Raw genomic sequence first — 12,558 nt, 5'->3', positions numbered from 1 at the left:
AGGTGTCCAAGGAGATCCAGTTTGTTCCAGTGGGAAACCAGAGACAGGGACAGTAGCACGCACCAACCTGCCTGTCAAACAAGCATATACAGTAGAATGTGAAATTAATAGGATGCTACCTTTATGCATGCCTGGTCTTGTCTAGCCTGCAGCAGATTTGGACAAATGATATTTATTGCTACCTGGTCTGAGCAACTGCCCTGAACTGCATATGATGTGACTAGCACAGCAGCATTTCTGAGCCAAGCAGCGGTAGCGAAATCTTGTTCCCGCTACTTAGACATAGGCAAAGAATTTGTTGCAAAAGGATTTTTAAAAACGGCTTGTCATCAAGTTTGCAGAACTGTAGCCTTTTTGCAAACATTCTGACATGATCCAAGTGTGTATGTGTGAGGGGAGGAGGAGGGGTCAACATGCCACATGATCTAGTTGATGGAGCCCAGTGCAGGGAGCCAGCTCTCCCTCCTTTCCCAAGTTCTCTGGAACTGTCTTGCTTCAGCAATGCAGACCCAGCCCTGTTCTTAAGTGGTGGGCAACCTGAGGCCCACGGGCTGCGTGTGGCCCATTGGGATTCCACCTGCGGCCGGCAGACTCCCTGTCTGCTCCCCTCCCCCACATGCTTCTCGCACTCTGGCTCCCTAACCCTTCCCCTCTTCCCAGCACTTCCGGCGTGCCGTGAATCCGCTGAGTTGCGCTCCATCCCCATTCCTCCCCCGCCCTCCGCGAGCTTGAATGCTGGGAATCCGCTGTCCGTGACGGTTCAAGCTCAGGGAGGGAGAGGAACGGAGCATGAATCGGAGGATTCAGGGCACTCTGAAGGGGAGTGAGAGGGAGGAGGAAGGGGGCATAGGGGAAGGGGGCAGAGAGCGTGTGCATGGACCTCAGATGGAAGCCCAGTGGGATGCAGGTTGCTCAGCACTGGTCATGAGGTCCACTGAGTGAAAGGAGCCATTCGTGCCATCTGCTCACTAGTTTTGGCTGCCCATGGCTGCGGCTGTGTGTTCCTAATGTCGTGAGAAGCCCCAGCACAGTCAGTAGGCCTGCTCATGTGAGTAAGATCTGTTCGCATGAAGACGGGCTTACGGATCAAGTCCACCGCAGTATTGTGATCCCCAGTGTCCTGGAGGTACATAATAAATGTCACTGCTCCTTGTTACAGCTGGGAACTCTGGAGCCTGGAGGAATGCAGCGACTTGCCCAAGATCACAGAGCAAGTCTAGTTCAAAGAGAGGGTAACAGGAGTCCAGGTTTCTAAATCCAAGCTCCTTCCTTAGTCCTCTAGATCAGACAACCCCTGTGTCTCATTTCCATGTCTGTGAACTGGGGATAATCAGACTTGCAAGCATGTCTCGACGGGATGGAAAGTGCCACCTAGGTGATATTATTACTAGGGGCACCATGCAGAAATGCAGCGCACACGTCTCCCCCTCCCCTTGCAATCTGACTGCTTTCAACTCCTGTTGAAAAATGGCACATGTGGCTTTTCCACCTGCTCCAATGTGACAAGTGGCCCAGCCTAGTCCCAGAGCAGTATGAAATGTCTCAGTGACAGGGTACCAAATCACAGATGGGGGCAAAACAATTCTTCACACTTAGTTTTGTGGGAAAATGTGCCATCAGTTTTGCCCAGTGTTCTCTCTCTCATACTCGTTTCAAATGCTGCTTTCTACATCCAAGCCTTGCAAGGGGTCTGTCGGATGCCTGTTGCGAGTGACTGAAGTAAAATCAAGTTCCTTGCTCACTGTGGTAGTTCCTCAGGGTTTATTTAGAAGGGGAGTCTCAGAACATGTTGGTGTTTCTATTAGTTAGCTGACAGGCCTGCCTGTGGAAGGGTGAAGCTTGTAATAGGAATGAATGGTGATCATTAGCTCTAGTGTGGCTAATGCGTGTGACTGTTCTGCAGAGATGATTACAAACTGTGTGTGTGTGTGTGTGTGAGAGAGAGTGTGTAAGAGAGAGAGAGAGAGAGAGAGCGCCTGATTTACCTCCTGCTTTAAACTCATACCTTTGGGTTGGGTCTTAAGATGGATAACTGGGAATAAACATGTTAGCGTCTGCTCTGAAACCCACCGTCTTTTGTCTTTCTTCCCGTTTTCTACTGATTAGTTATACTGTGCATAGCAGATGGGTTCTAGTCTCTCTCTCTCTTTCTCTCTCATACTAAGATCTCTACAATAACTAATACTTCTCTTTTATTTTGTCCTTACAGAAAAGCCAGAGTTGGTATAATGTAAGTACTCCCATTTCTCTTGTCCCTTGGTACATGTGGGGTAGGGTGGGGGAAGGCGGGCTGGGTTAAAAGGGGCTTTGCAATGGCACCGAGGCATGTGGATCGTTTCAGAAAAGGAGGGGTGGAAATGGTTCAGCAGTGGCATGCAGGGATTGGCCACTTAACGAAGGATATCAGACAGAGACTCTGAGAATGAGAGCAGATGGTGTGTCCTCTCAGTCGCAGGGTTCCTGCTGCATGTACAGAGTCAGTCTCTCCAAATCCTCTATCTCATTGGATCTCCTTGGAACAGAAGGAGAGTTTGGCTTTAGATAGCACCAGACAGCGCGACCAGTATATGAAAATGTCCACACCTTTTGGAGTGGGATGGGGCAGAAGGGAATCACCTGCCCACAGAGCTTGCAGGAATATAAACCGTCTTTCATTTTGGCCTTTCTGATTTTTCCTCTTTGTGATGAGTGGCAGCATCCGCAGGCCCAACCCTGTCAGTTTTCAAATTTTCGACAAACAGATAGTGGAAGCTTTTCTTGCACAAGTGAGCTCCGCCCCCCACCCCAAGTGTCTGATAATAGATACCAGCCAGGCCGTGGCGGTGAAAATGAAGTATTAAATTAACACCTTTCATTTAACACCTCCTCTGAAGGATAGTGCCTTGCTAGCAGTTTCTGCACTAATGACTTTTCCTGGGCTTAAGTGGAAGGTGAGAGCGCTTTTTTTGAGGCTATCAGGAGGAAAAAGGGCACATTTTAGAAGGAACGGGCATGTTCCAGGGAATATTGGAAAAGGTTCATGAAAGGGAAACAAAAATGACTAAGCGTATGGAACAGTTTCAGAAGAGAGATTAATAAGACTAGGATTATTCAGCGTGGAAAAGAGATGACTCATGGATATAATAGAGGTCTATAAAATCATGACTGGTGTGGAGAAAGTAAATAAGGAACTAGGGGTCACCAAATTAAATTAATAGAAGCAAGTTTAAAACAAACAAAAAGGAAATATTTTTCATACAGTGCACCAGTCGGCCTGTGGAGCTCATTGCCAGGGGATGTTTTGAAGGTCAATCAGGGTTCAAGACCGAACTAGATAATTTCATGGAGGGAAGGTCCATCAGTGGCTAATAGCAGGGATGGTGTCCTTAGCTCTGTTTGCCAGAAGCTGGGAATGGGTGACGGGTTGGATCACTACGGTTACTTGTTCTATTCATTCAGGTGGTCACCTGGCTTAGTTCAATGGGTCTCCCAAACGGGGCTGCCCCACCAAAAAACTCCTCAGCAGTTGTAATGAAGGTGTGGGGGGACTCTGTTGGTAGCTCATTAGGGAGGCCAAGGACTGAATAAAACATGGCCATTGAACTTTCCTCCTTCCCCAGGTGGTCTCTGCAGGTCATGGGGAAAACACATGGCTGGGCTGCTTTGTTTACTTTCCCTTTTCCGAGGATAAATGGACGTCAGAGCCAGATTTTCAAAGGAGCTCAGCTCCTCTTTAGACACCAAAGTGAAGCGTTGAGTAACGAGGTACTCCCATAAACAGACAGCAGCAGCTATTGGTAGCTGAATACTTGAAAAAACCTGGCCCTGAAACTCCTGAGTTGTGGATATGGCCCTTTTTACCAGCAACACGCTTGTTAAAGGCATGTGTTCTTGGCAGTTTTGGACAGGACTGAAGCATCGGGCAGGAGGTCTGCCAGGGATGCCCGAGAGGGTCATTAACAGAAATCCGTGTAAGACTCAATATCTTTTATCACCGCCCCTCAAACTGAGTTTGCCATGTCTCCAGAGCACATGAAAGCAGAAATGTAACTGAGAGTCCTGCACTGGGAAATGAAAGGTTTTGCCTTTCTCTGTTTCTTCCTCACAAGGGATCTGGAAAAAAAGTCATACATGGGATCTGAGTGTGTGTGAAAGCATTAACCAGGAGGGCAGAACCATGCAGAAGAATCTTCATAACAAATTAAATCAATGGGAGTTAGCCCCTAAATACTTTTAAAAATCTCGACATGTGTCCTCTATCCAGCAGTCAACCTCTGTTCAGTAAAGCTCTTAAAACATGTGCTTGGCGCTGGACACACACTGAAAGCTAAGCACATCCTCAAGTGGTTTGTTGAAGGATGGATTTAATGGGTGGTGTCTATGCTTTGTTTAATTGGGCCCTTCAGCTCCTTGATTAAGGGTTGCCCAGTCTTCTGGTGTAGACTGCCTGCTAACTCACCAGTGATTAGACCAGGCTTGCTTGGCTTCATGCTTCCCAAGCTGCAGGCTCTCCTGGCTCCAGAACTCCCAGCAGATTTCAGTGTATTATTGCCAACTACAGTATTGTATTTTGACAAGGCAGAGTAAAGTTTAAAAAGAAACAAAAGACAAACCTGGAACTAGAGCCAAAAATGTCTATAGGTACGTGAGCCTACCAGGAATTCTTATTTCTGTTTCCCTCGCTCCTCCCAGAGCATCTCAAGAGTCTTCTTGTCCTCCAGCCTCATTTGGGGGGGGAGGGGGGCAGCTAGAAGAATTGTGGGATCCATCTAGCCAGCCTGTGAGGATCTGATACAGACCTCTAATGCCCATCTACTGTGGAGTATGATGGATTTGGAGCCAACACACATAGGAACCTTGCTACTAGAGAAAGCAAAGCATTGGATCCCTCTTAACCTGGGAGCCTAGACCCCAAAGGGGTTGTAGCAAGGAGATACCCTAGAAACTGAGCCCATATCTGGCTAATTCCGCTGTTGAGCTCTCTGCACATCATAGTCATGCAGCACTTGCATTTTTTGTGTGCACTGAATCATGGAAATCAGAGATTCACCATGTTGTAACCAAGTATCCTTCCTCCAAAGTTCCCATCCTCAGAAGAGACTGCTGTCTTCTCTGGGAGAGTGAGGCTGCGGCAGGAACTTGCATCTTGTACAGTTCGAAAGACACCAACATTTTCCAGACACTTTCATTTTTTCCTTCGCTCTCCTCCTTTGCACATCTGCCTGGCCACCACTTCCTGTTGTCACCATTATTGTATTTATTTTTAAATCCTCCCTATCTCTGAAATCAAATCTCTTTGCTGGGTAGTTTAGCTCTGAAATGAGTTTTGGTTTGAAATCAGAATTTTCCCCAGGAGAGATGGGTTGTAGATGAAAACAGGTCTCGTTGGGAGGACACAGCGTGGAATAAAGATATGTAGGGGTGAAGATGGCAATACAGGCAGAAAACAAGCAACCTCTTCCTATTGACATCAATGACCAAACTCCCTTTGACTCCAGTGGGAACTGGTGTGGCTCCAGTATGCACAGGCCAGGCAGGAGAGGGACAGAAGCAAGGTCAGGAGAACATCTGGCTAAAGAGACAGTGTAGACAGATGGTGTTAGCAAGTGGTCAGAGAGACAGACGGGGTTGGGACAGACATGACCTGCTGATGGTAAGAAAATGGGTAAGTGATCACCAGTATGGCGAGCAGGTTGGATTGAACAGAAAGGTGGGGGATGCTTAGACACCCAGAATGCAGACAGGTGCATGAGGAGGTGACATGAAGATGCATGTAAAGAAGTCAGTAACTACAGCTGAAGGTGGCATTGTATTTTCTATAAGCCGCTTATTTCTATGGCTGCTGGGAGCCATCTCCTGCTGCATGATGCTTTGGTGTGATGTGCTTCTGTGGTTCTCTCATGGTTTTGTGTCTGCTCTACCTTATCTTTCTGTTCTCTTGTTTTTCCTCCATGTATTTTCAGCATGAAAGACAGCACATCCGGAGAGTAAGCACTGGCTGCGTTCTGCCGGGTTTATTTTTCCTTTTCTTTTTTAGTTCTAGTCCAGAAATGCATCATGGCCAGATGAAAGCAGCAATGTGGAAATGGGCGTAGGCCCCCTGAACTCCAGGAGAGGAATCGGTGTTAGTGATAGTGTAACAATTGTCAGTAATTTGCTCCTGCTTTGAATTGCATTGGGCAAGCCCCTCCAACAAGTGACTGGGATCTCCAGTGCTGGGGACTTTTCCTTCCCCTCTCCTCCGGGGACAGATCCATTCATAAAAGTCCATCTCGAAGGAGGCCACCTTTGGTGTAGTCTTGGAGTTTGGTCAGTTGTAGGGTGTGTCTTTAAACCCGCACACATGAAACACAGATACACCTGTATTCACTGCACGCTGACTCGCTCTTACCCTCACTTATGGAGCCTTGTGCCCCCTGGGCGTTCAAATCTTCCCTGACGCACACATGCCCCGTTGGGTCATATTAGAACATGGGCCTTGGCGGTGGAGGCTTCAGCCCGATTCCTGCTGCTTTTAACTGGTTTTCTTACTTCTGTCTTACCTACTATGTTATCTCCTGTTCCCTTAACACTGCTTTGATCTGCCCCTGCTTATCCGGTAGCGGTTGCTCCCTCCCATGTTCCATTTTCTCTTTTCTTCTTCCAAGAGCATAGCAACCTCCCGCTGTGAATATTTTCTTTAGAACACCCTTCCCCTTCCTGTTGGTGTGTTCTCTGGTTGGTGCACCATTGCTTTCCGGAGATGCAGTGAGATTTGCATCAGGACTCAATCAAACAGGGTCGAGAGGAAGGGGGAGAAATTTCTGGTAGTGAAGCTCAAGGTACAGAAACCAAAGGAAGAATAGGCCCTTCTGCTCCCAGTGGTAGCAGACCTTTGTCTGAGCAGGTGCCCTTCAGTGCCCTGGAGGCAGGTACTCCGTCTCAGTATTAAAACACAGTTCGTTTCCTCAGGGCCAGCTTGAGATCAAAGTAACGCAGAAAACTCCCAATAGCCAACAGCAAGCAAGGCAGCAGAGAGGACATACCGTTCTCCTGTGGGGACCTTTCACAGATATTCCCTGCATCTCCTGCCTGGGACCCATGAACAGATTTAGCTTAGCTCTCATCTCTCCAGAGCTGAGCCACTCAGGACTCTTGTTTATTGAGGTGAGGAACCGTTTTTTGGTCAGGGGCCACTGACCCACAGAAAAGTCAGTCGGGGGCCACACACAAGCAAAAAATAAAAAACCCCTCACTACTCACCGGTTCTCAACGCTCCCAAGGTGGGAAGCAAAGGGAAAAACCCACCTTTCACTCACACTTAACTCAGCCTGCGCTGCAGTCCAGGCCTGCAGGAGGTTTGGGGCGGTGCTGAAGCTTGGGGCTTCCGCCCCCACAGCCTCACTTGAGGAACCCTAGGGTTCCAGCCTGGGGTAGGCGGGCCGGCGCTCGTGTTCCAGCCCTGCAGGTGGGCACTGAGGCTCAGGGCTTCTGGCTCACAACGTGGATGGTTGCTGGGAACCAGATCAAATTAAGCTGGGGGCCGAATTCAGCCTGCAAGCTGTAGGTTCCTCACCTCTGTTGTATCCAGCAGCCGATTGCTCTGTCTGGTGACTGTAGCTTCCAGGAACCATTGTCATAAAGCAGCCAAACAGATCTGAGCCAACTGAGGTTATAGGCCCCTGCTTTATTCCACAGCATTAGAAACCTGTCTCACACACCTGCCCAGATGCTGGGCTGCAGCTGAGCCACACAGTGTGCAGGCATGCAGCCTGCTGTCCACCTGGATGCCTCACTCCTAGGGTGGGGAGCATGGGTTTACTGAGTGGCTGGCTGAGTTTGCCAGCTGTGAAAAGGAAAAGCCGCTCATGGTCTTTCCAGAGACATTGGTGAGGAGCAGCTGTCTTGGAGCCTGGCTTGTCGGGATTATTAATGTTACTGATTAGAAGTCCACTACTAAGCATCCGCAGGCCTCTGTACTCTGCCGTTCGTCCTCAGGCTGCACTCTGAATGCCCCTCTTCTTGGCTTAAGTGCTGTCTGTCTGCTCTTCAGTTTTGAAACAAGGAGGTGCGGGCGTGCGGGGACTATGATCAGCCGTGAGTTGCCACCTAGCTCTGCTCACTAAGAGGACTGTTGGCATTCGCTTACCGTAATAGGCAGGGTAGTCTGGAGTGTAATCTCCTGGCCCACAGATCTAAGGAGGCGATGGAGCTTTTCTCAGGCCTGCTGAGCCCCAGAAAAGTTTTGCTAGTGTAGCTCTAGCTATAAACCCTCCCAGTGCAGCTGCAGTTCAGACTGGCAGAAAGAAGTGCTTTTGCTAGTGTAGCTTGTATTGCAGTGTTTCCAAATTTTATTTGGCCACGGAACCCTTTTCAGCTTGAAAGAATTTCAAGGAACCCCTATGGTTGACAGGCAAAAAACAAAAACCAAATCAAACCTGAGTCCCGCCGCAGTTCGTCTCTGTCTCTTTAAGAGGGCGTAGGGGAGTGCCGGGTTCTTGCAGAACCCTTGGTTCCGTGGGGCACCGATTGGGAAACACTGTTGTATCGGATCCCTGTGTGATTAGCTATAGTGGCAGAAGCATTTTCATGCCAGTGTAACTACGTCTGCACTAGGGCTTCTGCCAGCATAGAAGTGTCACTAAAAAAAATCCCCTTCCCCCCCTAACAGTATGGCTATGCCTAGCCTTGGTGTTGTCATCCAGTCTTCTCTGGAGCATCTAGGCCAGGGGAGGGCAAAACATGGCCCATGACAGATTCATCCTGCCAAAACTTCAGATCCGCCTGTCATGAAACTCTGGGATGCCAGTGTTCCACAGCTCTACACGCTGCTCACAGCGGCCGGCTTCTGGGCCATGTGTGTGTCTGTGCCGTGCGCTCCTTGCGGGGCCTCCATAAGCTGCCCCTGCTTCCCCGCCATACTTGCAGCTCCTGCTGGCTGTAAGCCCAAGGGGTGTGAGGTGTGCAGAGAAACACATGGCTCCAGCAGCCGGCCGCTTTGAGCGGCATGCAGGGCCATGGCAGCCTGAGGGTCCCAATGGATTGCTGCCTGGGAGCTGCCTACTGTGGTAAGTGCCTTCAGGTCAGACCCTGAACCTGGCACTCCCCCAAACTCCTTGCCTCCCGTTACTACCCAAACCCTCTGCACCTCTTCCTGCATCCCTGCTTCAGGTCACAGCCCCTCCTGCCCCAGGTAACAACCCCCAACCTCCACACCCCTTCCCCAGGTCAGAATCCTGTCCTGCACGCATTCCCACGCCTGCCTCCTTCTGCACCCCACCTCCATCCCTGACCCCGCATCCCTCCACTAATATCATAACAGAGTGAGGCTCGTGATCATTTACCACATTTCTCAAGTGCTCCCCCATCAAAAATGATTGCCCACCCCTGTTCTTGGCAATAGACTGTTCAGCAGCCACCACTGGGGAAGGCAGAAGCATTAGTGGGACCCCAGGCCAAAAAAGGGCAATCAAACTTTGGGGCTGTCTCTGGCTCCCCCTCCTCAGAACAAACCCACACATCCCTGTCACTTGGTTATGGATCAAAACTGCTCACTTGTGTGAGCTCACCAGAAGTGGGACCCAGTAGCTTGTCAGCTCATGCTACTCTAGCATAGAGGAAACAGGCCATGTTCCGGGCCATCCTGCGCCTGAAACTTATGGCAGGCGCGCAAAAGCACCTCACAGGGTGTGATGGGTAGAGCCTCTGTCCTGTTGTGCCGTGTGGAACAAGTCTGCCATTCCCTTCCGTTCGGAGAATACGGCAGCAGTGCATGGGGGTGTCTTAGCACTGGGAAGAAACAAAGCCCAGGGCAATATGGCCCAACACCAGGTTTTCAGAAACCACAGGTCAGGTTCCCAAAATTATGGGATTGGCAAAAAGATCCTGGGATTTGAACAATAATATCGAGTTCTTTGCTGACTGGGTTTTGAGACCTTAGGGATCACACTTGCAAGCTTTTCCTTACAGCCTCGAGGGCTAGAGTGTTACTTTTTTTTTTTTTTTTTTTTTTAAAAAGAGAGCTGGCAGTGCCATGTAATAATATAACTCATTTGGATCGGTAAGAGAAACCCCAAATATTGAGAGATGTGCAATGAAATGGTGCGAGTGGGCAATGCTGGGAGATGTCTCTGAGGCTTGGTAAAGGAGCTGAGATAAGGGACGTACGGGCTCTAATGTAAGGCCCAAGGCAGGGGACATATGGAGGTGAAAGGGAATACCGAGGTGCTGACACTGACTAAAGTAAAAATGGGCACAAATCACGAATTTCAAATCCAGAGACAAGCTTTGCCAGGAGTTGAGGTGTTGGGATCTGAGGTTCTGGTCCAGCCCATTCTAGAGTGAGGGCCTACGCCATGAAATCAGGTTGCAGAACCAATCCAATTCCCTGTTCCTCCTAGAGTTTGTGGGTTTTCATATCCACCATTTTGGTTTGGGCCCATCTCTGGACAGAGACAGCTGTGTTGGAGGTAGGAACGCTCTTAGTCCCTAGCAAGAATCCCCCTCCCAACAAATGGTTTTAAAATTCTGTTCTGGAAATACTTCACTACAGAAAAAGTCTCCTTCCTCCCCAGCACCCCCAGCTCCCTGCTTGAGACGACAGGCCCTGTTCCCTGTCAGATCATGGTGGAGGATTCCGTTTGTGTGCCTCAAGTTCTGTGTCCAAGGTCAGAGCCACGGAGAACTCTATGGGATTCCTGTTGGAGACATGGAGCTAGCCCAACCTTTCTTCTCCGCTATAAATCACTCTGGTGACCCTCCACTCTTGACTGTCCCTGAATAGGGGCGTGACCTCAGGGTTCTTTGCTGTCTGGTGCCAGAATGTCGGGCGTGCTTCAGCATTTCCAGCTGCCGTGTGTGTCAAGTGCTGCTTCTGTAAATCACCTCCTGCCATCTTTGTGCAGCTAGAAGCCCAACAGCCGGGAGCTGAATATTCCTCCCCAGTCACTGGTAAGAGAGAGCGATTAGCAAGAGTAAAGAGATGTGTTTGAAGAGTTAGAGCAAACAGAGCTGGCTCCATTGACTCGATACTTTCTCCGGCTTTTTATCTATTCATCAGCTCCCAGGGCCTGTCCTACCCCCATTCTCATACCTCCCTATAGCTCACTCCTTGCAACTTGCTTTCTGTCTCTCCTGATTCCTCCCCCACCCAAAACCAAAACCAAAATTCCTCCCCAAACCAGAGGGAGATAAGCTGTGTATAACTTTAGGAGGAAGGAAAGTAATAGTAGAAACATTGCCTGGTAGCCTGAGCTACTGACTCAGAATCAGACAGTGACACAACGTGGGGGGGAATGCATTGCAGAAAGCCCCAGTAGTAGAGACAAGTCAGCAGTTTGTTTGATAAACGCCAGTTCTGTTTCGCTTTGAATTGACTGTGGCCAGCTTGAGTTTTTTCTCAAGTGTTGCCATTGTTTTAAATCATTGGTAATTTCTGGCAAATAATTCTTGGTCAGTGTCTTGTTCACAAGCAGTTCTTTGCAAGTTTTCAGTGTTCAGACTTTGTCCTGTATTGATTCGTTTTAATAGGGTGTGTATGTCATTTTGATAGGATCTGTTCTCTCATTGGAAGATCTTAACACAGAGGCCAGGCCTGCTCTGCACGTGTTTGCTAGCACATCTACGGCACTTTGGGTGCAAAGAGGTGTAAGCACTCACCAGTGTTGCTGTGCAGGCCAAAGCCCCTACTGTAGACACAGTTGTGCCAGCAACACTATGCTTCGCTAATGCACCTTTTGCTCCAGTGGCGCAGAAATAAGCTATGCTGGCAAACGTGCAGTTTGGCCCGTGGAAACCATGTCCATTCTAGGAGTGCTGTGCGGGTGTGATGTACACGCGAGCAATGCACTCCTTTGTTAGCCCAGCCTAGAAATCGGGTATTTCTTAATGGAATGATTGGGGATTCAAGTTTGGTTGTCACCAGCATTCCCCCAAAATTACTTGAAACTTGCTCAGCATTCATGCCTTTCTCTTTAAAACCAGCTGTACCCCCCCCCCCCCCCCCCTCAGGAGACTGCTTCAGTGAGAGTATTTGGGGAAAGCCAGAAAGAGGCTGCAAACGCCGGCAACTCACAGACATCGCAACGCATTTTGCAGTGTGTTTGGCCAAGTTCCTTCTTGGTGTTAATGGAGGCAACAGCCTTGGGATTTTGCCCTCTTGTTCTAGCAGAGCGTTTGTCCCACGTTTGGCGTAGGTGTCCATTTCAACCCCAAAACTGATGTACATCCCTTGTGAAACACCTAGAACCAAGCCCATCCTTGGTGCCGTTCTGAAGAGGGGATTTGCCTCTCTTCCCTCTCAGTGTTTTTCATGTTCTGTGTTGTACAACCCTGGATCTTCCCTTGCCAACCCTCCCCGTGTTCTCCCTCCCACATCTATTGCCTTGGCTTTCCTGCCAGAGGAGCTGTGTCTGTGTTTGAACAGCCAAAGCCGGGGAGGTTTCTCCATGTGAAATCCACCCCCTTCCCCAAGATCTAACCTGTCCTTTCCCCCACCACCACTCCCATAGTGCCATGCTGTCCCAGCTCCTTGTGTTTGTGGTAGAGTTAATGTTTACCATCACCAGCTCCCGCCTGGCTCATGCTATCTCTGTGTGCTGC

General features: G+C 49.3%; 1 protein-coding gene across 6 annotated transcripts in view; it reads left to right on the top strand.

Moving 5' to 3' along the window:
• LOC142818179 (protein Aster-B-like) overlaps positions 1-12,558 on the top strand; it is a 335,181-nt gene that overhangs the window by 282,155 nt on the left and 40,468 nt on the right. For 4 of the 6 annotated variants that reach the window (XM_075916427.1, XM_075916430.1, XM_075916426.1 and 1 more), the window contains 2 exons: positions 2,210-2,230; positions 5,943-5,966. The exons of 1 other annotated variant lie outside the window; for it this stretch is intronic. In XM_075916427.1, coding sequence (XP_075772542.1) covers positions 2,210-2,230; positions 5,943-5,966 — 45 coding nt within the window. The remainder of the gene's footprint in view (positions 1-2,209; positions 2,231-5,942; positions 5,967-12,558) is intronic. One more of the 6 variants, XM_075916428.1, reaches the window with a different exon arrangement.

Source organism: Pelodiscus sinensis, unplaced genomic scaffold, assembly GCF_049634645.1.
Source record: "Pelodiscus sinensis isolate JC-2024 unplaced genomic scaffold, ASM4963464v1 ctg35, whole genome shotgun sequence".
NCBI lineage: Eukaryota > Metazoa > Chordata > Testudines > Trionychidae > Pelodiscus > Pelodiscus sinensis.
The sequence above is the reverse complement of the archived record's forward strand: the minus strand, read 5'-3'. Positions and strand labels throughout refer to the sequence as shown.